Source organism: Trichomycterus rosablanca, chromosome 24, assembly GCF_030014385.1.
Source record: "Trichomycterus rosablanca isolate fTriRos1 chromosome 24, fTriRos1.hap1, whole genome shotgun sequence".
NCBI classification, from domain to species: Eukaryota; Metazoa; Chordata; class Actinopteri; order Siluriformes; family Trichomycteridae; genus Trichomycterus; species Trichomycterus rosablanca.
The window spans coordinates 3,490,606-3,516,707 of NC_086011.1; the positions used below are offsets into that span (position 1 = coordinate 3,490,606).

A 26,102-nucleotide genomic window follows, 5' to 3' on the forward strand; every position below is an offset into this window, starting at 1 on the left:
TTTTTAATAACGTTTAGTCATCATCCCATGTTGGTGCTCTAGTGTGACCTCGACCATAAACCAGCACTACTGTTCTTTGGGGGTAGGAGACACTTCATCTGATGCCCCACTTCAGCTGAAGCTCCACATTTTTATCACTCCTTTCTACTGGTCTAATCTAATTCCTTCCTACAAACCATCTCACAGACCAAACGCTGAGGTCTTTCTCAGCTGGATTACTTAATATCCCACCACCCAGCATGCATGGGTACAGCAATCGTGCCATCTTTAGACTGGCTCCCTGACTCTGGAACTCTTTCCCCAACATTAGGGTGACCATGCGTCCTCTTTTGCCCAAACATGGGGGAAAGGACCTAAAAGGATCTAAAAAATGCATCCGTCCAGAATTTCTAAATCACTAAATATGTCCAGGATTCGGCTTTGTAGTCTGTGTGCACTAATCTTTGTGTGTTTTTGCACTGATTTCACTTTTCTCTGTAGCGTAAATGAAAATTCACAGACAAATTACAGAACAAATGTGTTTTTGTCTCAGTCGGGATCCTTGGGAAGCACTAAGATGAAGGTTATTGAAGTGCCATGATAGCACCACATCTACTGAACTATTTTATTTGTTGTTATTATTGTTTAGGGCTAATCGCTGAATGGAAAAGAATAAGATTATCTGACCATTAAGGCATTTGTTAGTCGTTAGGTATTTTTTAAAGTTCAATAACATAGTTGCATTATTAATGTATTTGTATCAATAATGTCTAGCAATCACTAGGCAGTTGTAGCCTAGTGGTGGCAGTAGTAGCCTAGTGGTTAAGGTACTGGTCCATTAATCAAAAGGTTGCCGGTTCAAGCCTCACCACTGCTAGGTTGCCACTGTTGAGCCCTTGAGTAAGGCCCTTAACCATTAATTGCCTAGATTGTTTACTGTCATATCTTTCAGTCGCTTTGGATAAAAGCATCTGCTAAATGCTGAAAATGTAAATATTTAACCCCTACTTTATACACATTGCCATGGTGCCACCAATTACATGAAATTACTTTGCCAATTTAACACCTCATCACCCCCCACCCAGTTTTGAAAACCAAAATATGGTACCCAACATGTCCAACAGACCAACTCTATAAATTAATCCACAATTAAATTTGAACTTAAACCCTAGCTCTTCTCTTCTCGCTTTGAACCGTCCTCAACCTTAAATCAGCCTGACATGTTTCTGCCTGTGATGCTATGTTGCCAATTGTAAGGGTCTCTTAATAATTGAAAAGCACTATGTAAGTATTATTATGATGATTATTATTCAGTTGCATAGTTGGACTTTTGCCTGAATAAAGGTCCCACCAGTAGACAAGTTCTGCCAACCGCATGGAAACAGAAGTTATCTCCGATCATAAGACCTGCTTTATAGAGTTCTTATCTGACTAACGTGAGCTTGTAAAACCAATGAGTGCAATAAGCAGCTCAGGATCTGGCATCCGCACGCAGGATAATGAAATAAACAAATGAGATTCTTCAATATCAGGCACATCTGCTTTAATTCTGAGCAGGTCTTAATGACTCCATAAACAAACAGTAATATACGAGTTCACAGCTCAAGCCAAGCCGCGTCTCTGGCAGGCAAAGTTAGGATGATGAATGCTGGGTGACAAATACCTGGAAACAGCACTAGGTGTGGATAATGTGACAGCGAAGGATGGACTTGGCGTGCCACAAGAGATAACATGCCTGTTATATTTACTGCTTAGAAAGACGCTCTAGATAAAGCTTAGATAAACGTGATCTCATTTCAACCAGAAATGCAAAAACGTGTTTGTACCTTATGTATGAGATTAACATACTGATAGAAAATAATGACACAGAAAATAGAATCTGATATTTCATATGGTTGTCTAGTCACGTACCCATGCAAGGTGTGTATCAGTATTGGGTTTTGCCCAATGGGCTCCCAGAAACACAGAAAACAAAGAAAGGATTGTTTAGATTGCCTACAAAGGAAAGGGGAAGACATTTGCATAAACTACACCTGTGATTGGAACAGTAAATCATAGGAAATACATTCCACCATTCACTAAACTCAGGACTTTAATAAGCAAACATGCTGAGCATTGAATATGAGATCCTGCAACAAAAAGAAATAACATCTCGGAAGAAGATCCCCAAACAATCAGTCATTAGAAGACTAAAAAATAAGACAGAAAACTGTCTGGGATTTAATTTAGGAACATTTAGACAATGCACTTTTTCCTTTGCACTAAAAGTTCTGCACAAAGCTACTCATAGTACATGGGTTAATAGAACTGAATGACATTGATAAGGGCTTGTTATGATCAGACACCTGCGTTAAACTGGGTTTGTTATTGTACAGGGGGCGCTCACAGGCGGTGCTAGGTACCCAAAGACAGCAGTCCAAGGAAAGACATGCCACGAAATTTTGTACAGAGGACTTGACGTCTATGGCATCTGGTATGGACCAGATCTACTGTGGCTAAAACTGTACATGCTTTCAATACTTTTGATAAGGTGAATGTGCCACAACACACAGGCCTGTCAAAGTGCTCACACTAATTATTGTCCTCTGTTAAAAGCACCTACAATGGGGCACATAGGCACTGGAATTGGACATTGGAGCAGTTGATGAAGGTCAAATGGTCAGGCAAATCCTGATTTCTTTAAGGCCACCTCACAAAAGTAAAATGACCTGCTGGTAATTTCCAGGTTTTTCAGATATCTCGTGGTGTCCATGTCTCATACCCATAGTAACAAGGTAAAAAGCTCTTAAGGTTTTTTTAAGAATTAAGAATCAAAGTTCTCCCCGTGTCTGTGTGGGTTTCCTCCGGGAGCTCTGGTTTCCTCCCACAGTCCAAAAACATGCAGTCAGGTTAATTGGAGACACTGAATTGCTCTATAGGTGAATGGGTGTGTGTATGTGTATGTGTGTCTGCCCTGCAATGGACTGGTGCCCTGTCCAGGGTGTTAGTGTGTGCCTTGTGCCCATTGAAAAGCTTGGATAGGCTCCAGCACCCCCCGGCGATGCTAATTGGATAAGCGGTTAAGACAGTGAGTGAGTGAGTGAGTATTTGGTTTACTTCATGATTTAATCTACACATTAGTATCTGTATTTGGGTGGTGATAGCTTAGTGGTTATAATACTGAGCTAGTAAACAAAAGGTCACTGGTTAAAGCATCACCACAACCATTGTTGGGCCCCTGAACATGGCCCTTAACCTTTGATTGCTTGCATTATTATCAGTCGGAATTGTATGTCACTTTGGATAAATCCCACTGTCTGTGAAATGCCATAAATAGAAGCGTACGTATCTGATCCTGTTAACACGGCACAGAACAACAGACTAAAGTCATTAAAGTCACCTTAATAAATCAGCCTGTTATCACAGAACTTTAAATCAGGGTCATTTGATGATCAGGCTCTCATTCTGGTGGTCAGCACATTTGGATTCTCAAGAATACCAACCTTAATAATAAAATCCTAGTGAATATGATACAACATAAGTACATGGGGAAACACAACGAAATCAAATCTGAACTTAAGGAGCTGTGGGAGACCAAGACTGCACAGAGAGCAAATATAAAAACACAGCAGTCGATCTTCCTGTAAGCAGAATATTGGCAGTAATGACCATCATTACATTGATTTGAAAGCCAAATTTATTTATTTCCCTACAAATAAATCCTGATAATCAGGCAATAATTCTGCTTTTTATGTTCCCCTCTACGTACACAGTTGACATTTTTTTGTTGCTTGTGGCTGCTGCAATAAACATGATTCAAAATAAATGCTCGCACTAATTATACACGCTGTATGTTTTGATAGCATGACAGTAAAAAAGTGGCGGAGTACAGTACACAAAGAGGAAGGAATACAGCTTTTCATGTGGTGTGTACTGCAAGAATACACACTCATTCATTTGGGTTATGACCAAGACAACGTGCCAGAAAACCCACAAGCTAATGTGGTTCTGCCACCGATAGATTAAACTGACTAAGCTAAAACGGTTTGCTAAAATGGTTTGCTAAAACCATGTCGCAAACAATAAATTACACTTTTACTTTAGGGGAAAACTTGCAGTAACTTCATTTATTAGGTACAACAACCTTGTACTTACACTCATTAGCCAGTTTCATTACCATGTACATTGTGTTCACAAATACGTACTAAATTTGGATCTGTTGCTATGCAGACCAGCACTTTCATCAATAGAAATAAACGACTACAGGACCACCACTGACCACAACCATGACCAGAACATCCCTTGGACATTATTATGCATGTTATACATCTACCATAATTTAAAATACCACCATGATATTCAACTTTAGAACATTCCTCACTATATAAAGTCTGAGTTGTCAGTTAAATAGCCAAGAGTGTAATTTATTACTTCTAAGAAAGTGTCTCCACTGAGTTCAATGGCTGTCCACCACATCACTCCAGATCCTAACCATATACACCGTCAAGTCACATTATTATGACCACTTGCATCTGTGTGGAAGGCACTGTTAAATGATCTGGGTATGAATCCATCCTTGCAGATCACGTTTACCCATACAAGCTGACTGTCTTCCCTGGGGCGGATGGGATCTTCCAGCAAGACATGCGACATGTCACACAGTTAGAAATGTCCAACATTGGTTGGAAGAGCATAACCAAGACTTCCAAGCAGATGTGGTAGTATTACTATAACATCTATTTCTGGCCTCCATGATGAAGACTAGACATAATGTAGATTCTAAAAGAAACTGTACCCTTACAGACACGGATCAACAGAACTTTCCTTTGTTGAAGAGAACTGGATTAGCAGTAGAAGAAACGTGGTTATTTAACTCACCAGCTTCTCGTGAGAGCTGCATGAAAGCCTCCACTCCCTTCTCCCCATAGCTGCCTTCTGAAGCCAGGGTGGAGACGTAGTTCCAGCCCATAGCCTTCACAATATCCACCATGGCTTGAGCTTGGAACGAGTCTGGAGGTACGACGCGTGAGAAGAAGTCGTAGCGCCGGTCGTCGCTCAGCTCCGGCGCCGTGGAGGCGTAGCTAATCTGAGGAATCTGAAAAAAGAAATAAGAGAGGAAGATGAAGAACCGTGGCTTTATTCTCAGACGTGTTGGAGTTTTTCCTTTTCTAATGTTTCTCTTAATTTAGTCATTTCCAATTCCTTGCTCTACCACCCCTCGGCTTGCATCCGCCCCTTCTAAGATGTGTGAAGTTGCCAGTTGCTTCTTTTGCATCAGCCAGTGGTGGACTCTCACAGAGAGCCTTACCTCACACAGAGCATCATGCTATGTGTCAATAAGTCAGTCAGTGATTTTTGCAGGCAGTTAGTGAGTCAGTGGGTCAGTCCAGACAGTCTAAGTCAGGGAGGCAGTGAGTCAGTAAGTCAAACAATTAATCCATTCAGTCAGTGAGTCAGTATCTGTGGCAGTAGGTCAGTCAGTGAGTCCGTGAGTCATGCAGGCCGGTAGTAAGTCAGTGGGTCAGTCAGTCCAGTCAGTGAGTCAGTTTCTATGGCAGTAGGTCAGTCTGAGAGTCAGTGATTCATGTAGGCAGTTAGTGGGTCAGTCAGTCTTGGCTGTGAGTCAGTAAGTCAAACAATTAGCCATTCAGTCAGTAAGTACTGCCTCTCTATGCCAATAGGTCAGTCTGTAGTCAGTGATTCATGCAGGCAGGTAGTAAGTCAGTGGGTCAGCCCAGACAGTCTAAGCCAGGGAGGCAATGAGTCAGTAGGTCAAACAATTAGCCATTTAGTCTCTAAGGCAGTAAATTAGTCTGTGAGGCAATTGGTCATGCAGGTAGTAAGTCTGGGCTGTAAGTCAGTAAGGTAAACAATTAGCCGCTCAGTCAGTGAGTCAGTCTCTATGTCAGTAGGTCAGTCCGTAAGTCAGTGATTCATGCAGGCAGGTAGTAAGTCAGTGTGGTCAGTCATTTCAGGCAGTGGCTCACTAGGTCAAACAATTAGCCATTCAGTCAGTCATTTCAGCCAGTTCCGACAGGCAGGTAGTCAGTCAGTGATTCATGTAGCCAGACAGTCCGTAAGTCAGACATGTAAGGAGGAAAGTCAGTTAGCCTGTACTCAAGTTAATAATTGGGTCAGTCAGCCATTCTGGTAGGTCAGTCATTCAGTGGAATTGCCTTCTAATGTGTCATGTGTTGTATTAGCTGAAAAACACTCATATTTTGACATCATCCATTAAAGCCACACTGAGACTCTGAGTGATATGGCACTGTTGATACAGGTAATGTGCAGTACATTTTTCCCCTATAACGATCGTGTCAGTTAGTCACCTGTGAAGAAAAAAAACATTATGAGGAACTGGACTGAATCGGTTCAGCACATTCGCACCGGGACATGATGGAAATCCAGAAGCAGAATATTTGCTGTAGGCAGTAACAGTGCAATGGAATTTCAGGTCATCACATCTAGCACAGAGCTGCATTCATCATCCAGGAAAAGCTGCTTATTGCACCCATTGTTTTCTTTCTCCGCACGAGTTACGCAAGGTAAGTGATACAGTTTAGCATTTCAGCTCTGCAGGAACTGAAAAACTACCGTAAACACTCATTTAATATTTCTTAGCTTTGTTTAGTTTGGATTCTGCTCTTTAAGTTTTGAAGCATGGAAAGCAGAGCAACGAAAATACATATTTTTATTAGATTTGTTTTAATGCTGAAGTGACTGGTAATACCACCACTTTCATGCTGGGGCAGACGTGGTAGTGAAATGACTGCGCAGTCAAAAATATGTAAAGCACAGTATGGACATAAATAATTCTTCAATGGTCAGGACCCCCACAGGACCACTACAGAGCAGGTATTATTTAGGTGGTGGATCATTCTCAGCACTGCAGTGACACTGACATGGTGGTGGTGTGTTAGTGTGTGTTGTGCAGGTATGAGTGGATCAGACACAGCAGCGCTGCTGGAGTTTTTAAATACTGTGTCCATTCACTGTCCACTCTATTAGACACTCCTAACTAGTTGGTCCACCTTGTAGATGTAAAGTCAGAGACGATCGCTCATCTATTGCTGCTGTTTGAGTCGGTCATCTTCTAGACCTTCATCCGTGGTCACAGGACGCTGCCCACGGGGTGCTGTTGGCTAGATGTTTTTGGTTGGTGGACTATTCTCAGTCCAGCAGTGACAGTGAGGTGTTTAAAAACTCCAGCAGCGCTGCTGTGTCTGATCCACTCTTACCAGCACAACACACACTAACACACCACCACCATGTCAGTGTCACTGCAGTGCTGAGAATGATCAACCACCTAAATAATACCTACTCTGCGGTGGTCCTGTGGGGGTCCTGACCATTGAGGAATAGCATGAAAGGGGGCTAACAGAGAATGCAGAGAAACAGATGGACTACAGTCAGTAATTGTAGAACTACAAAGTGCTTTTATATGGTAAGTGGAGCTGATAAAATAGACAGTGAATATAGAAACAAGGAGGTGGTTTTAATGTTATGGCTGATCAGTGTATATCACACTGTGTCTGCTACATTTAACATTTAACTACGAGTAACTATTATCCTAACGTTTAATATACACCTGAACATGACGAACATGCACGATTTTGTTTGGTTTATCAGTGTGAACGGACATTATAAACCTTGATAATAAACCACTGTTCCATGCACTTTCTAATGTGTGCAGTCAAACTTAATAAATCCAGTAGACCATTTAAACAAACCAACAATTTAGAACCTGTAGATTACACTGTACATTAAACTGAGCTTTACCGCTGTATAATTTGCTACCAGCTTTATGAATCTAATGAAACAACATCAATATTTGGTTCCAATTTTGTGGGAACAGTTTGGGGAACGTTCCCTGTTTTAGCCCAGCACACAGAGTCCTGACTTCAACAACACTGAACACCTTTAATGTGAATTAAATTATTGATCGTAAGCGAAGACTTCTCGTCCATCATCGCTGTCATGAATCACAAAAGTTTATTTGGCTGAACCGCCAGACATTTTCATAGACGCTGTAAATTTTGTGGAATGCGTTCCCATAAGGGCAGAGGTCCATGACTATAATATGAGATGTCCAACAAGTTCAACGTCAGGTGTCCAGATACTTCGAGCTACATATTGTAATAGCTTTTAAGCATTTAAACATGAAATCTGTAAGAACGGATGTGAAATGATTTAATAACCTATCAAAATATTCTCCTGTTGGATCAATTTGTCATCCTCATAAACTCCTCTCATCCTAATCCGTCCATCATTCTGCTTCTCTGGAGGTTTTGGGTTTGAGGTTGAGCTTATTTTCCTGTAATAGCGTGATACATTAACACATTTACACTTGACAGGCATAATGCTAAAGTCTAAAAGCATTCCTTCCACCCGATTCTGTTCACACAGTTTAAAAACATAACGGCAGGACTGGGTTCAATATTTCTCCAGCTCAGGTGTCAAGGCTTGCAAAAGTTGAACTGAGTCACTTAAGCTTTTAAATGAACTTACAGAAACGAGTTTGGCAGAGACGTTGAATATGTAATCAGTGCAGAAGGCTCTGCAGGCTTTATTTCACCCTAATGTTCAATAATCACTCGCCTTGAGCTGAATATTTAATAACACAGGGTGACACTGGGACGCCTACAATTGGATGTAGTAATAATAATAAGACGAGAAGGTAAATGAAATGGGTTAAAGTGATCGCCCAGTTATTCTAGCCACACTAAAATGCACAGTATTGAAACTTAGGTTAAGTTTAGGTATGTTGTGCTTTAAATAATACATTGATAGTACCAATAAATGACCTCATATTGGCTAAAAATACATAAACAACAATATTAGACAAGTATTGAGCAGCAAGGATGTGTAAATTGTGATGTTATGTCAGATACAAACATTGACAGCTTGCGGTAATACATAAATGTTTTTATGGTAAATCAAGACCACTTGGCTTAGATTCTACCACTTACAATATATAATGATCTACTGATCTACCTTTCACAGCCATATACTGTCTGTGTGAGAGTGTTTTAGGATACAATTATTTTCCACACAGGGCTCTGGATCTGGAGCTTTCTCTATAACTGTACTGCCTTCTTTACCTGAAAGCAGTCATTGCTTGGGTTTGGGACAGATTTGTCTCAGGGTTAGACGATAGTTCAGCCTTAAAAATGCAACCAGCTAACAGCACTGAGAGGGTTTTCACCTAAATCAAACAGCTCATTAGTTAAGCATAATGCAAATGTTTATTGTCAACAATTCTCTCAGGTTTTTATTCATTTACATTTTTGGCATTAAGCAGGCGCTCTTATCTCAGCAAGAGACTCAGCTGTTCGGACAGAGGAAGTTCGTTCCACCATTTGGGTACAAGTACAGAGAAGAGCCTTGATGCTCGTCTTCCTCGAGTTCTGGGTGGAGGATCAAGTCGAGCGAGACTAGTGGCTCGGAGGTTGTGTGGTACCGAGCGTGGTTTGATTAGACCTTGAAGGTAGTTTGGAGCTGGTCCATTTTTGGCTTTGTAGGCGAGCATCAGTGTTTTAAACTGAATGTTTGCAGCTACAGGGAGCCAGTGAAGAGAACGCAGCAGTGGGGTGATGTGGCGGTGTTTAGGTTGGTTAAAAACCAGATGGGCAGCTCTGCAAAGATTTATTAGTGGACATGGGAGCACCTGCCAAGAGGGAGTTGCAGTAGTCCAACCGTGAGATTACAGGTAACTGCACAAGAATCTGAGTAGCTTCCATGGAGAGAAATGGTCGAATCTTCCTGATGTTGTAGAGGAGGAACCGGTACGATCTTGTTGGCTACATGAGAAGAGAAGGTCAGCTGGTTATCCAGGACAACACCAAGGCTTCTTACATTATCAGATGGTCTGATCCGGGGGTCTGGGAGTCATTAATCTTTCCATGTCTGCTATGTTTACCACTTTACTACGAGCCCAGCTATTATATTATGAAATGCACAGTTCTGCTTGGCTTATCATTGTGGATGGATTTAATAAACCTTGGTAATAAACCACTGTTCTATGCACTTTCTAATTGGTGCAGTCAAACGTATTTAATCCAGTACACCATTTCAACAAACAAACCATTTAGAACCTGTAGGAGACAAAACTAAACCTGAAGATGAGTTCAACAGATTCTCCTCAACAGGCATCTACCAGGTAATATTATTATAAAACGATTTAGACTTTTATTTCACCACCATCAATAACACGACATTGACTTCCTGTTAATTTAGTTGCTCGAGCGCATATCTTGAGTTGCAGCTGCGGGTGTGGAAACCGCACGCGGTTCTCGACGGAGCAAACAACGCCATATAAGGCCACATGCTCGGAGAGTAAACAACAATAATGAGAGTGTCACACTGAGAGCTGCACCTCTAAATTACTATGATGGAGAACCTCCATGGTGAGTTGAGCATTGCATTTTTCTCGGTGCTCGTCCAGTTGCCATCAACCTCTGTGCTTATTCATCGACTTGTCATGCAGCTGTCTGCCCAAGCACATGTTATATTTCAGCAAAAAATCCATGTCAGACATTTAAAAATCAGTAAAGAGGCTTTGTGTCACTAAACGTGTGTCCTACAATACAATACAGTGATGCTTCATGTCTGTATGAGCAAAACAACACATGGTTTCTTTGAGGAGTGAAAAGCTTTTAATTGCCAGTTTTCTGCGCTATATACTCCTAAATACTCAATAATTGAAGGTTGATCTTCATCAAAATCATAATTTATGCATTATAACATCTTCAAAAGTCTCATCTATTAATTTAAAAAGAAAAATAAGGTAATGATTAAAAAGGTGACTGCCGTTCTCGAGAAAGAGCTGCTCACGTAAGCAGGCATTACATTCTAAATAAATGATTTTCAGGTGCACTGAAGCTTAGAAATGTGTCACAAGCGTTTCTAAAGACCCGGGTGTTTATAAAAACACTTTACACATTTAAGAATTCAGAACTAATGCAGATGTTCACAGGATCCATCAAACAAACAGTCAAAATCCAATGATTCAAAATCAATAGTTAAATAAACAGGCCAGAGTAGAAATCTATAGAAAACAAGGCTCAATACTTACACAGAGATTAGCAAGACCTTCACAAAGAGCACATGCAAGTCAAGTCCTGTTATAGAAAGCAAACAGGAAGTGCTAGAAGATTTCTAGTGATGTTGACATCTGGTGGCCGGATGGACTACTGGGTTCACATTGCCCATGTTGTAATACAAAGATATCTCCTCAAATTTATTTATTTGTACCTTAAAACCACAGTTTAGAGGAAGATTTTACTTCATTTTACACTCCTGAGAAGAGGGCGTGTCTAAATTCTTAGATATTTTAAAATGCTCCTACTGAGGTGCCTTAATTCTGAGTGATGATCTGACTGAATAACGAGGGCGCGTCCAACGCTTCCTCAGCGCTGAAGGCAATCCCAGCATTCAGTGCGGCATGACTTTTCTCACAAAATATGACAAATATGGCGGGCGAATGTGGAGCAACCAACAGAGTTCTTTTTAAAGGTAAATAAATTATTATTGATTTTTAATGTGTATAAAGGTAGAATTATACGAGTGTTGTTTATTTGTAAATTCAGGCTCGTCAGGGACAGTTTAACCATTTTCGGTACACGGAGGGAGACGTTAGCTGGCGTACTAGCGGGTTGTGCCACCTCAGTCCGTTGGTTTGAATGGCCTGAGGCTAACTGTGTTAGCTTAGTAAGCTAAAACTAAGCTGTCTAAGTGTGTCTAAATAATCTGCCTTATTCAGACAAGTTCGATGTCTTATTAGATTCTCTCTACTGAGGCAGCTGCCCAGGTAGGCAGTAGGCAGCAAGGCAGCTCACTAGGTTTTAACCAGCCCTCTTTTTTCCTTCTTTTTGCCAACAGTAAAAGTCACCCCGATTCTTGTGGGACCCAAAAAGGAGTCCTTTCAGCACCACCCTCAACTAAGTCTCAACCTATCCACATTACTTTTAGCTTCATCTTTGGGGGACCTTGGCCTGTGTAATGCAAGTAAATAAAATAAAGTTTATAAAGCTAGCTAGTTATATTAAATTTTCTAATGATGAATGCGTCACTGGTGCCTATTAATGATTTGTCTCCAAGCTTTTCCCATGGTGCTTTGTGTATGCAAATGCTGTTTATTTTCATCTTCTTTTCTGTTAAATGAAATTAAAACTAGGTTATTAATGTTATTGCACTACTGCAGTGTTTTTTATTGAAATGAAACAAGCTGTTTGAACAAGCTGGTCTTTATGATTCTTTGTGTGTTTGATCACATTGCTCCACCGTAAATACTCCAAGCGGTGGTGCACCAGCGCATTTTGTATTCAGACATGAGAATTTGGAAAGGCTCTTTCTTCTTTCCAACAGAAGCTTAAAGTCAGATTTGCCTGCAGAATCCTGTAGCCTGAGGGAAAAGAACTCATGAAAGAGACACCGCGCCCTTAGGTGAGCGCTGAACCTTCCCCAAACCTCCCTACCTCGTGTTTTGCTTGAACCTTTCTCCTGCCTTCCCCGGCTTTCTCTTTCTGTCTCTGTCACACTGGCGGGGTGGCAGAAATAATATCAGGATCTGGTATCACAGCCTTGTATGCCTGACACCTTGGTATTTATGTGTCGGCGCCGATGACAGGTCGGGCTGTGATGAACATTGTAAGTCCGGCGGCCTATGGATGGAGCGGCTTTATCGCACTCCATTATCTTGTCTATCAGGGTGAGGGGGCAGCGGACGGGTGCTCTTTGTGCGCCTTGTGTCGAGGTGCTCGTTCATGTCAGGTGAGGAGCTTTAGCAATGGGGCTCACGTCTGTTCACGTGTCAGGGTAGCATTTTGATGTTCGGCAAACTGCTGCAAGAAGCACTCAAGACTTCATGGTTCCTTTTGTCCTTTAGTTTTCTGATTGTTTATCAGTGACTCACAAATACACAACGGGTCTGTCCGAAAACTTAGTTATCCCTCTACATAGACGCATTTTACGTCATCTTACTCGCTCTACCGAGAAAAAGACATACCTTAAAACGCTGCCAACTGAGGTGCCTTAATTCTGAGTGATAATCTGACTGAATAACGAAGGCGCGTCTGATGCTTTCTCGGTGCTGAATGGTGGACGAATGCAGATCAACCAACAGAGTTTTTTTCAAATGTAATTGTATAAAGGTGCACAAGTGTCGTTAATTTGTGATAGTTTAACCATTTTTGGTACAAGAAGGGAGACGTTAGTTGGCGTGCTAGCGGGTTGTGCTGCCTCAGCCCGTTGGTTTGAATATCCTGAGGCAAACTGTGTTAGCTTAGTAAGCTAAAACTGTGGTAATGTAATCGGTGTAATCTCTGTCTAAGTAGTGCGTCTAAATAATCTGCCTTATGAGTTTGATGTCTTACTAAAATCCTCTCTACTGAGGCAGCTGATCAGGTAGGCAGTAGGCTGCAAGGCATCTCACTAGGTTTTCAAATAGACCCTTAATGGCCAAAAATATGTGGACACACAACCATGAGCTTGTTAATCATTTTAAAATGATAGAGTTGGTCTCTCATTTGTGGCTATAACCTCATACACTCAATGGGGTGTTGGATGTTTGGATTGTTGGATTGAGGTTCTCCAGAAGCCACTGGAGTTTCTCTGCATCAAACCTGTTAGACCTTGTCTTTATGGACCTTGTTTTGTGTACAGCAGCTCAGGGATGACAGGGCACATAACAGTAGTATTTTTTTCCCAGGGTCTTCGCAGCTTTTCCACCACCAGCACTGAAACTCGTAGTGAAACAAATTTCCGTTATCTTGCAGATTTCCGTGTGTTCTTGACCTCCGTTCTGACCTTGCAGGCCAACAGGGACGAGCACTTAAATGATGGATCAGGCTTATGACCCACTCCGGGTCACTTTTTGGCCTGTACAGAAAGGTCGGCCAGGTTGACAGCGGCAATAAAAGGTAACAGACGAGGGCCAGACCACCATTGATCTGGGCTTGAACGCTAACACCTGAGCTGAATAGATAATTTCTGAAATCTGGCCAATGATATTGGACATGTGACGTGATGGCTGACATTTTGCAGGGACATTTTCTCCACTCGTATTGCCCCTGCAGTAAGAAGAGGAGGAGGCTGGGTTATTAGCTTGCGATGCTGGGGGAAATTTATAATAGAACAGGTATTAAATTGATCTTTTAAATAAATACATTCTACTCCACCAAATTAAATACATTTGTATGTTTATTTCAAGCTTTTTTTTTTTTTTTTTGAAAAAATAAAAACTTTAATCTACTGTTAAAATTAAATAATTAATTATTTTTTATTAATTAATTAAAGACAACATAAATCTAAATCTGTTAAAAACTCTTAAAAATAAATCATTAATATTTTTATTTATTTATTTTATTTTTATTTATTATTTATTAATTTATTAAAATGAATTAATTTGTATATCATTTATGGTCATTGTAAAGATATTACGGTCTTCCTTAAGTTATTTTCAACTGGCAGTTCTACACAGGAAAAACCTGGCAACCTGGGAGGTGGGTTACATTCATGACAGGACAGGTAGTTACTGGTTACACAAGAGTCATCATTTCAAGTCAAACACAGTCATGGACAATTTTGTATTTCCAGTTCACCTCAGTTGTTTGCTGTGGATTGTGGGAGGAAACTGGAGCTTCTGTAGGAAACCCACACAGACACAGGAGAACATGCAAACTTCACATAGAAAGGACCCAGATTGCTCCACCTGGGATTTGAACCCTAGATCTTCTTGCTGTAAGGTGACAGTGCTACCCACCGAGCCACTGTGCCGCCCCTAATGAAAATAATTGTAAAATCAAAAGGAATGTATTTTATTTAGAGCATTAAAGATTATAAAACCTGGTACCGTCCTCACCAGCATTAATGTTAAGCATCCAGGCTTTTAAAATTAATTCCAGAAAAGTTAAACAGAAGATGGACAGGTCGATCTTAAGCTGAGGATTATAAACATGCAGCCGAACATTAATTGGTGCACCTCTCATCCCCAGACTCGACTCCTCTCGACCCTTAATTAAGGAAACCAGATGAGCAGAATAAATATGATTCTTACGCGCCGAGGTTCGATGAGGACAAAGAATCCTGAGGAGTTCTTCTGCAGGTTTGTCACACAGATCGTTCGTGACCTTTTTGCTCCCTATCTTGCTTTTAATTAAAGGGCAGGCTGAAGAAATGAATAAAAGAGCTGTGGGACAGCTATTAAATGGTCGTATCGTCTGACGAGAAGCGAGCTGCTAGATTTATGTTATTTGACAAGCTGAAAATGCTCGATTCATGAGGACACCTCAAGAAAGTGAAAAAAAAAATGAATAAAATAAAATGTGTATATATTATATAATATAGCCAGTACCTAACTATAGTAGTCTGGAGGGACAAGCTGGTGACAGATTGTTGGATTTCTAAATAATAATGATGCCAGAAGACATGAAGTCTGTGGAGTCTGGTACAGATCAACAAAAAAAGGCCACTGGTCAGGGAAAAAAGGTCAACTGTTCCTGTTTTCTCAAAGATCATGTGGATGTCCAATATTCAATTGTGGCTTTTAAGGAATTAGAAGACCCTAGAACAGCTAAGTGACATTTTAGAACTTTCTACGCCACCAGGGTAATGAGTAACTACCCAAAAGTGTAAAACATGACTTCATAATTAATATATAAATAAATAAACAAATAAATAAATTCTAAGCAACCAAATTAAATGTCTTTATGTATATTTTATTATATTATCACTTTTTCCTTTTTTAATTTTTAGAAAAAAACAAATACTTAAACCTACTGTTGTTAAAAGTAAATAATTAATTCAAATATTTATTTTTGTTTTAATTAATTGAAGACAAAATAAACTTAAATCTGTTAAAACTGTCAAAAGTAAATAATAATTATTTTTTATTTAATAATAATTTAATTTATTGGTATAAGGGTGACACGGTGGCTTGGTGGGTAGCACTGTCACCTCACAGCAAGAAAGTCCTGGGTTTGATCCCCAGGCAGGGCGGTCCAGGTCCTTTCTGTGTGGAGTTTGCATGTTCTCCCCGTGTCTGCATGGGTTTCCTCCGGGAGCTCCGGTTACCTCCCACAGTCCAAAAACAAGCAGTCAGGTTAATTGGAGACACTAAATTGCCCTATAGGTGAATGGGTGTGTGTGTGTGTATTTGTGTCTGGCCTGTGATGGACAGGCGCTCCGTCCAGGTTGTTACTGTCTGCCTAGCACCCCCCGCTATTTGGATGAGCAGTTAAGACAGTGAGTGAGTGAGTGAGTGAGTGAGTGATTGGTATAACATGTAAAGTCATTCTAAAAATATAACGATCTTCCTATAGTCATTTTAACTGGCAGTTCTACACAGGAAAAACCTGGCAACCTGGGAGAAATACCAATGCAGAAGCACATTTACAGTTTCAGCATTTAGCTGATGCTCTTATCCAAATGGACTTACAGTACAGTGACAGTATATATTGTCTAAGTAATTGAAGGTTAAGGGTCTTTCTTAAAAGCCCAACAGTGGCAACCTGGCAGTGGTGGCGCTTAAACCAGCGACCTTTTGATTACTAGTCCAGTACAACTGCCCTAGGCTACATCGCCAGTCAAGTACTAAGTAGTACAAATGCACTTTCTTATTTTCTATTCTATTCTAAGTCTATGAATCAGCCCGGCCAGTACGAGTCTGGCTCTGGAAATCAAATTACTACGTGAAGGACACCATCAGTGTGAAGTTCATCGGCCTGGCCTTCTATACACCGGCGGATTTTAATCATCCTGACCTGTTGTCTGGGAGAGCAGCAAATCACTGATTTCATTACAAGTGCCCGTTCTGTCATCCTCATGCTTCTGCTATTCCCTAAAGAAAGTCAGCGTGTTTTCAATTGCTTTTTTTGCATTCAACACATCGTGAGCTTATTCAGTAAATCCCCAGAGATGAGAAATAAGAAAGAAGGTTTAATCATCATGACATTAAAATTCTTTAGTATAATAACATACATATCCCTACACGACCTGCAGTGGATGAATCTTTTCTGTTAAATGCGTATACTGGAACACTAAAGCACTTTTTATTACATAGAGACTTGGATTCAGCTCAGATATACCAGGAAGGTGGTGTAAATAAATTATTTACTGTTCCTGTTGTCTGTCTGTTATTGTTTTGAGCAGAATGAAGGGTGGTAGTGAAGGTTAGGTAGATTTGCAGAAACAGATCTATAGTGGAGACCTCTGTCTCTGGTGGTAATGATCTTATTGTAAATTTGCCACGCTTCACGCTTTCATTATGTCTGCTAAATTACTTTTTTTTTTTTCCTTTTATTTTACCTGGCCTTGAATCTTCAAAATATATATGATCATATATATGATCCAACATTTCAAGATAAGAACTTTTTCTTTCTCCTAAATAAAGGTTTGGCTTAACACAGCAAGCAACAAGCTTTGTAGATAGATGGATGGATGGATGGATGGATGGACACAGAGACACAAATAAAAGAATGGATGGATGGATGGATGGACACAGAGACACAAATAAAAGAATGGATGGATGGATGGATGGATGGATGGATAGATAGATTAACAGATTTTGGATTTAATGAACACCAAATGCCCGGTCCGATTGTTTAAAATTCCCACGAGAAGCAAACCAAGCACGTCTTTCTCCATTTACATGAGTGATAGGCTTTATTTTGTCAGGAGGCTCGCTTTGTTCTCGCCTTTTTCTCTGTGTTTTATGCTTAATTTTTGCAAGTTATAGTGCTTAGTTATGCACCAGCACTGCTCCAGTAGCCACCAGCAGTGCTTCAGCATCATAATAATAGATACTCTGAGTCCAATGATCACATAAAAAAACTATCTCCTTCACCACACAAGGTAAATAAAATGTTTCCCCAGTGGTACAGGACACCAACTTTATTATTTATTTACAGGTTTTACATTACATGTTTACATATCTATTTATGTTGTTCATTTTACTGTTTATCATAAGTGTATGTTTAGCACTTTTGTGGACCTTAGTGCTGTGTTTTTGCATATACCCCCCCCCCCCCCCCCCCCCCCCTTCCATGGGGAAATAACGCACTATTTGGGAAATTCACATTTTATGGACCAGTGCACCACCTTTTTAGTCCGTTAAATCAAGGTTCCATTGTACAATCCAACAACTGCAGGTTAAAGACCCTGCTCAAGGTCCCAACAGTGGCAACCTTAACCACTGAGCCACCACTGCCCGTCCACCAGTGCCCTCTCCTCTTTTCCAGATACCAGCCTCGGAGTGTAAAGCCAGCATGTGCTTCCTTTGATTTGTGTATCAAACACACAAATGTCAAGCCACAGTGAAACCGTGGATCCTTACAGGCAGAAGCAAAACCCATGCTGGTTTCATTTTAATAATCTCATATTAATATAAAATCTACAGATAGTTATTCAACATGAGCTGTGCTGTGCTGGTGTTCTCATTTTCACCGTGTCTTTACAAATCTGTGTGCAATTGCTTTTGTGAACGAGAGCTCATTAGAAAGCGTAATTAGTCACAACTCACCGGCAAGGTGCCAAATGTAGGAAAGGGAAGAGGGTAGAATACCTACGTGAGAAATCCCTGAGTTTAGATATTAAATTGTAGATCTGCATATTCAAAGTGTGTATGTACACCGATCAGCCATAACATTAAAACCACCTCCTTGTTTCTACACTCACTGTCCATTTTATCAGCTCCACTTACCATATAGATGCACTTTGTAGTTCTACAATTACTGACTGTAGTCCATCTGTTTCTCTGCATGCTTTGTTAGCCCCCTTTCATGCTGTTCTTCAATGGTCAGGACCCCCACAGGACCACCACAGAGCAGGTATCATTTAGGTGGTGGATGATTCTCAGCACTGCAGTGACACTGACATGGTGTTGGTGTGTTAGTGTGTGTTGTGCTGGTATGTGTGGATCAGACACAGCAGTGCTGCTGGAGTGAGAATAGTCCACCAACCAAAAACATCCAGCCAACAGCGCCCCATGGACAGCGTCCTGTGTCCACTGATGAAGGTCTAGAAGATGACCAACTCAAACAGCAGCAATTGATTAGCAATCGTCTCTAACTTTACATCTACAAGGTGGACCAACTAGGTAGGAGTGTCTAAGGAAAAACCTGGCAACCTGGGAGGTGTATACAGGTACTATAATCAGTCTTCCTGAAAACACTAAACGCTAATCCTTTTTTTTATCTACTGAAAAGTGATCAGTAAACCCAACTGATAATCAAACCCACACATCAGGATTACATGTATAAGCTGGTCCCTGGATTGTTCGGGTTTGCCCCTCCACACCCTCGTGATAACTCTAAGGCTCAGGTTCATAACGTAAACATCACATGCAAGGTGATTGAAATATTTGCTTCCGGAGACTTAGCCGGGATGAGATTGCTATTTCATTCCACTGCCCCAAGGCCACTTCAATATATCACACTTCCTGGCCCACTTCCTGAATGCAAATGCTGCTAAACATGTATTACGCTAGCATGGTACATAATTTAAGGTTAGCAAAGAGTCTACAAGGCTTACTCGGCTTTCAGAACGGCTGATCTAGGTGAATGAATAAATAAATAAACAAATAATAGACTAGCCAGCTTTGTATGGTTTCTGGTTTATGAATCACACATAATCTGATATAGATCCATGACTTTCTAAAACAGCTCCAAACCCCTTTATTTGTTTCTTAAAAGCTCTGTTAATGGTACACAAATATGCTTACTGTTAGCTTTCACCAATATGCTAATTGTTAGCTCACAAGTTACCTTAAATAGCTCCATACTGTTCTTTAATTTACACTTGCCTTTTTTAGTATGCCTATACATCGAATAGACATAACAATAAAACCACCTCCTTGTTTCTACACTCACTGTCCATTTTATCAGCTCCACTTACCATACAGAAGCACTTTGTAGTTCTACAATTACTGACTGTAGTCCATCTGTTTCTCTGCATGCTTTGTTAGACACCTTTCATGCTGTTCTTTAATGGTCAGGACTCTCCAAGGACCCCCACAGAGCAGGTATTAGTTGGGTGGTGGATCATTCTCAGCACTGCAGTGACACTGACATGATGGTGGTGTGTTAGTGTGTGTTGTGCTGGTATGAGTGGATCAGACACAGCAATGCTGCTGGAGTTTTTAAACACCTCACTGTCACTGCTGGACTGAGAATAGTCCACCAACCTAAAACTATAACTAGCCAACAGCACCCCGTGGGCAGTGTCCTGTGACCACTGATGAAGGTCTAGAAAATGACCGACTCAAACAGCAGCAATAGATGAATGATCGTCTCTGACTTTACATCTACAAGGTGGACCAACTAGTTAGGAGTGTCTAATCGAGTGGACAGTGAATGGACATGGTATTTAAAAACTCCAGCAGCGCTGCTGTGTCTGATCCACTCATACCAGCACAACACACACTAACACACCACCACCATGTCAGTGTCACTGCAGTGCTGAGAATGATCCACCACCTAAAATAATACCTGCTCTGTGGTGGTCCTGTGGGGGTCCTGACCATTGAGGAACAGGGTGAAAGCAGGTTAAAAAGGTATGTAGAGAAACAGATGGACTACAGTCAGTAATTGTAGAACTACAAAGTGCTCCTATATGGTAAGTGGAGCTGATAAAATGGACAGTGAGTGTAGAAACAAGGAGGTAGTTTTAATGTTATGGCTGATTGGTGTATATTTCTTAACCCCTGACCCTTGCCATTTTTTCGGGGAAGTATATTTTACAGATCATTTTCTACATACCTCTGTTTCTCTTATAGAACATTCTAAATGCATTCATATACACTAGTGTGTAGTGAAGATCCCCACTCTCACCGGCCTACTTCCATACTATACATGAAACTGAAAGAACCCTCCTCATTTAATGCTCCGTTTCCCCTCTGTGCCTCGGTGTGTCATAAACAAAGCCGCCGGCAGCCATGTTCCAGTGTGATAGCAGGCGCCACACAATATCCACAATAGTACATTTTCCAGTGAGTAATTCGGGGAGCCAGATGTGCCATAAAGCCAGGCTGAAACCGAAGGCCGTCTCTTACTTTTAGTGTGGATGTAAGAACGGCTCTCGGTCTTCCTCTCCAGAACAAAATGCCTCCAAACCTCCTGAGGATCATCGGCGGCACCTGAGCCGCATCTGACCAAAGCACTGCAGGCCAAAGGAAAGCTTTTACCCAGCAGCACAAGAGCGTAAATGGATCACAGCATAGTGCGATATGCTCATTTTAAATGGAATATAGCTGTTTTAGAACCAGGCTGGCCGGGCAAAGAGAGGCGATATCACATTTTGTTAAGCTGAAGACGAGATCTAATGTGTGTTTAGAGTTTTATTGCTGTTTTGTTTCAACAACACGCCTGACTTACAGAACTGTGGAAAAGTATTTGCCTTCTTCTTAAGTTCTTCTTTTGCAACATTTTCAACATTTAGCAGACGCTTTTATCCAAAGCAACTTACATTACTGTGACAGTATATTGTCTGAGCAATTGAAGGTTAAGGGTCTTGCTCAAGGGCCCAACAGTGGCAACCTGGCAGTGGTGGGGCTTGAACCGGTGACCTTTTGATTACTAGTCCAGTACCTTAACCACTAGGCTACAACTGCCCCTTAGTTGCAACAACAACTAGCCCTGTATAGAAGCAATAAGGTTTCTAAGAGTTACTGCCAAGTCTGTAAAGTCTAAACAAGATGAGGTATGAGTGGATCAGACACAGCAGCTCTGCTGGAGTTTTTAAATACCGTGTCCACTCACTGTCACACGCCTACCTAGTTGGTCCACCTTGTAGATGTATAGTCAGAGACGATCGCTAATCTTTTGCTGCTGTTTGAGTTGGTCATCTTCTAGACCTTCATCAGTGGTCACAGGACGCTGCCCATGGGCCGCTGTTGGCTGGATATGTTTTTGGTTGGTGGACTATTCTCAGTCCAGTAGTGACAGTGAGGTGTTTAAAAACTACATCAGCACTGCTGTGTGTTATCCACTCATACCAGCACAACACACACTAATACACCACCACCATGTCAGTGTCACTGCAGTGCTGAGAACCACCACCTAAATAATACCAGCTCTGTGGTGGTCCTGGGGGCTAACAAAGCACACAGAGAAACAGATGGACTACAGTCAGTAATTGTAGAACTACAAAGTGCTCCTATATGGTAAGTGGAGCTGATAAAATGGACAGTAAGTGTAGAAACAAGGAGGTGGTTTTAATGTTATGGCTGATCGGTGTATATTTCTGAACCCCTGACCCTTGGCATTTTTTAGTAAGATCATAAACAGGCAGGGAAGTATATTTTACAGATCATTTTCTACATACCTTTATTTCTCTTATATAACATTCTAGATGCATTCATATACAGTATATGCATGGTACACATATTAGAACAGTAAAAAGAAAATGATAAAAGCCCCACAGAAATAATGATTAGCATGTTCGCAGGGTAAAATAAGCTAATTGTGCATTTTTGTCACCCCTGTTTTCCTTCTTCTTTTGATGAATGGAGCTGCATTATTTTCTTGTAAAATAATGAGGCTTGTAACTGGAGGCTCGCTTCGGATTCCGGGCCAAACTCTGATGCCAGCCGGAGCTCCCCGCTCGGCTCAGTGTGTGTACGGTCCATTTTCCTGCCAGTACCAGGAGTGACAGCTGGTCCCTTCCATGCACCGTGGTCAGCATTAAACACAGGCACGTCCCACGGTTCAGCTCAAAGTAAATAAGGTTGTGTCTTCTCATTTGTATCATAACGCTAGACAGAATTAGATCTGGGTTAATTGCAATTCCTGTATAAAGAACTGAGCTCAGACTCGGCTTACGCAGTGCAGAACTAATGCAGAATTAAGTACGATTGCTTACCTGTAGTGTAAATTAAGATTATTTTAGTAGGACGAATACACAATCAGCTTAATAGACTTGTTAAGTGGTTGTAAAACTAAATAAAATCCTTTATTTTTCTTGTGAAATGCTTTAATTGCACAATAAACACTGGTTTTATTGCCATTAATGGTAGTAAACAACAATTTGAATAGACGTTTCGTTTTGGAGGAGCAAACTTATTGCAGTTGTTCATCTTCTGAATACTTGGAAGTCTCTGAGCCGATTACAACCACTTTTAAAACCATTAGATCATATATTTGCTGGAGCAATTATACATAATATGAAGCTTTGACTACACCCAAGAACACAAAATTATTATACAAAAACATTCTAGATGCAAAACTCAGCATTACTCGTCATTTTATTACTTATTATAAAGTGTAATAACTGTTTTAATTAATATATTAATTAATTAAATTAAATTAAATATATGTACAGTCCAGGTTACTTACCTACAGGTTACATGTTACCTACCTACCTATTCTCCAAAATATCAGCATTCCTGCAGCATCAGATTCTTGTGTTCGTTATTAATTTGATTTAATAAGACAGTCTGCTAACACACACACACACACGCCTCTCTAAATGTACCCATCGTTAAAAACACACTTGATATAACCTTGTGCCAGATGATTAACAGAACCCTCTGCCAGCAGGCTCCTGACGTCAGCCTGGACCGAGCTGGAAAGCACAGAGAGGACCTCCAATCTGTTCTTACTCCATACAAAATAAGATTGCATCACATAAAAACACGTTCCATCAATAACAACCACGATCTGCAAGTGTCAGGGAGCTCAGCTGCTGGGATTCATGCTAAGAACTGGAAGGGGAGGTGAGCAGATTGATGAGAACAGAAGGACAGAAATACCTAGGTAAAGCTTAGAACCAAACAGTATGCCTCAAGTTTCAATGGGACGGAGCCGCCTAGATGCTTAAACAAAGGTTTTTAATTAAGACAGAACCATCTAGATGATAAAACACATCAGACCTTCAGGCAGAAGCAAAAGACGACAGGCAGGTTCCACTCCTACCAGACAAGACCATACAGTTCATGGCAAATTCTGACCTAACCAACAGCAAGCCGCACCATTAATAGATAGATAGATAGATAGATAGATAGATAGATAGATAGATAGATAGATAGATAGATAGACAGACAGACAGACAGACAGACAGACAGACAGACAGACAGACAGACAGACAGACAGACAGACAGACAGACTTTATTATTCCCGAAGGAAATTATTGAAAGGTGAAAATGAATGATTCATTATTTGTTCTGTGAACCTGTGCCCACTGTAGCCTGTGATTTATGCTTTAGGCTGACAGATTTATAAACCATCTCACCTCAAGGTCAATGCAAATACACACACACACTTTCTGACAGGCAGGATACAAGTCCATGGGTTCTTAAAAGAATACCTGCTTCTGCTTGTTTCTCTGGCAACCCCTTAGTGTCAATGTGGACCATTCCATATAGACATTTACTGACTGTGAATAAAAGGCCCCACTAATGGATTCATTGATTGGTTTACTCATTGATATATTGTTAGATTTGTGTTCATTGTCTCTGTTATAGGCTGGAAGTTTCTGAAAGTTTAAAATAATAGACATATCTTAATGCCTTTATTGGGGATGCTGGAAACTGTGTTCAGATTTGGTCAATTAGCAATTTTAGCAAGTTTTAGGACCTTATGATAAAGAAAAATGCCTTTTTCTTTTTGCATTCTTGAAGCTCAACAGTGGCAGCTGGAGAAGACAGGATTTGAACCCTAAACCTTCTGACTGAAAGCCGAGAGTCCCACCCTACCGACCTTACCAATACTATAACTAGTATGACTATAATAACTATTATAGGTAAATAATGACTTTATGCAAATATCACAAGAAAAATATTCATACTTACATCAAAGCTGTAAAATCCCACAATGTCTTTATTCTATCAAAATGTAAAGTAGTACATCAGGATACACAGACACTGTGCTGTACCGGTGTAGTGTTTGTAATTACTTCTGAATACCCGGTCCTCACCACACGCCGAGTGATAAAAAGCCCTGACATGAATGAATTTTTTTTTCTTCACGGCTATTATACATCTACATTATGGATAGTAAATACAACAAGGTTGCACTGTTACAGGCATGTCACATAAAATAACACAACATGCTCTTTATTTAATTAGCAACACCTAAAGCTAACAACTATTAGCTAATGATATTACTCATTTGACTTTATAATGTCTGAGCGTGTTATTAGCGAGGCTGATTAGCTCAAGAACAGCGATTGTCCTTGCCCTGTGCTAACAAGGTCATCTTTTTTGTATTTAAATATAATTTTTTGTAAATTCAGCAGCACTTAGATGCTTATATATGACTGTTATACATTAAATTTACCCATCTGACAAAGTTTTCCACTAGATTTTCTGCTTCTGGACATTTTCCTTTACAATAACAGTAAGACTTGAGGGTAATTTGACAGTGACAGTGTCATGGTGAAGTGACTAAATTCTAATATGATCTGGTCTTCTGTCAGTGTAAGTCTATAGAGATCTTTTATGCCTAATTTCCTGCACCTGTTACCAAAATCTGTGGCTCTAATAGTCAAACCAACGATGATCACCTAACAGACCAACATATCAATCCACCAGTCTATCTGTCTATCTGTCTATCTATCTATCAAACATGCATAACCGTTTTTTTTATGGTCAGCCTTTTAGTGTTTGCTCCTCTTCTGATTGTCATTTCCAATTCCCTATTAAAATTCCTTGCATCACCCACATGTTGGATGAGGAGAGCTGCAGACCAGCACCCACCTGATAAATTCTCTGTAATAAATAATGTGCTGAAAGCCTTTCCCCCATAGGCCTATGCAGTTATTCTTATATAAAGTCCACTATTATTAGTAAGGCTTTTTTAGGCAAATAATTATTTGAAAATAAAATAATCTTTTCTCAAAATGATAATTTCATATATTTAAACTATATTTAGACTATAAGAGGCTACAAGTCCACAGAGAGGCAAATTCCTCCCTAACCAACAAAGAGGGAGCGCTTTCCACATCTGCACCACATCTGTACCCGCATCAACAGCAGGACGTGCAATAAATTTTATATCAGATAGGATATTGGAGTGTTGATGCCATGAATCAGTGGCAGCTCATCTGAATGTAAATGGAGCCTCCAGGTTTCAGCTGTAAACCTGAGAGCAATTAAATGTGTCATGTCTGAGCTGGATTCTCCCACCATGGCAAGTGAATGGACAAATATAAAA

The 26,102-nt window shown here is 40.5% G+C and overlaps 1 protein-coding gene across 1 annotated transcript in view; it reads right to left on the reverse strand.

Moving 5' to 3' along the window:
* grm7 (glutamate metabotropic receptor 7) overlaps positions 1-26,102 on the reverse strand; it is a 152,822-nt gene that overhangs the window by 98,958 nt on the left and 27,762 nt on the right. Inside the window, exon 2 of the mRNA XM_062987165.1 lies at positions 4,837-5,053. Within this exon, the coding sequence (XP_062843235.1) occupies positions 4,837-5,053 (217 nt within the window). The remainder of the gene's footprint in view (positions 1-4,836; positions 5,054-26,102) is intronic.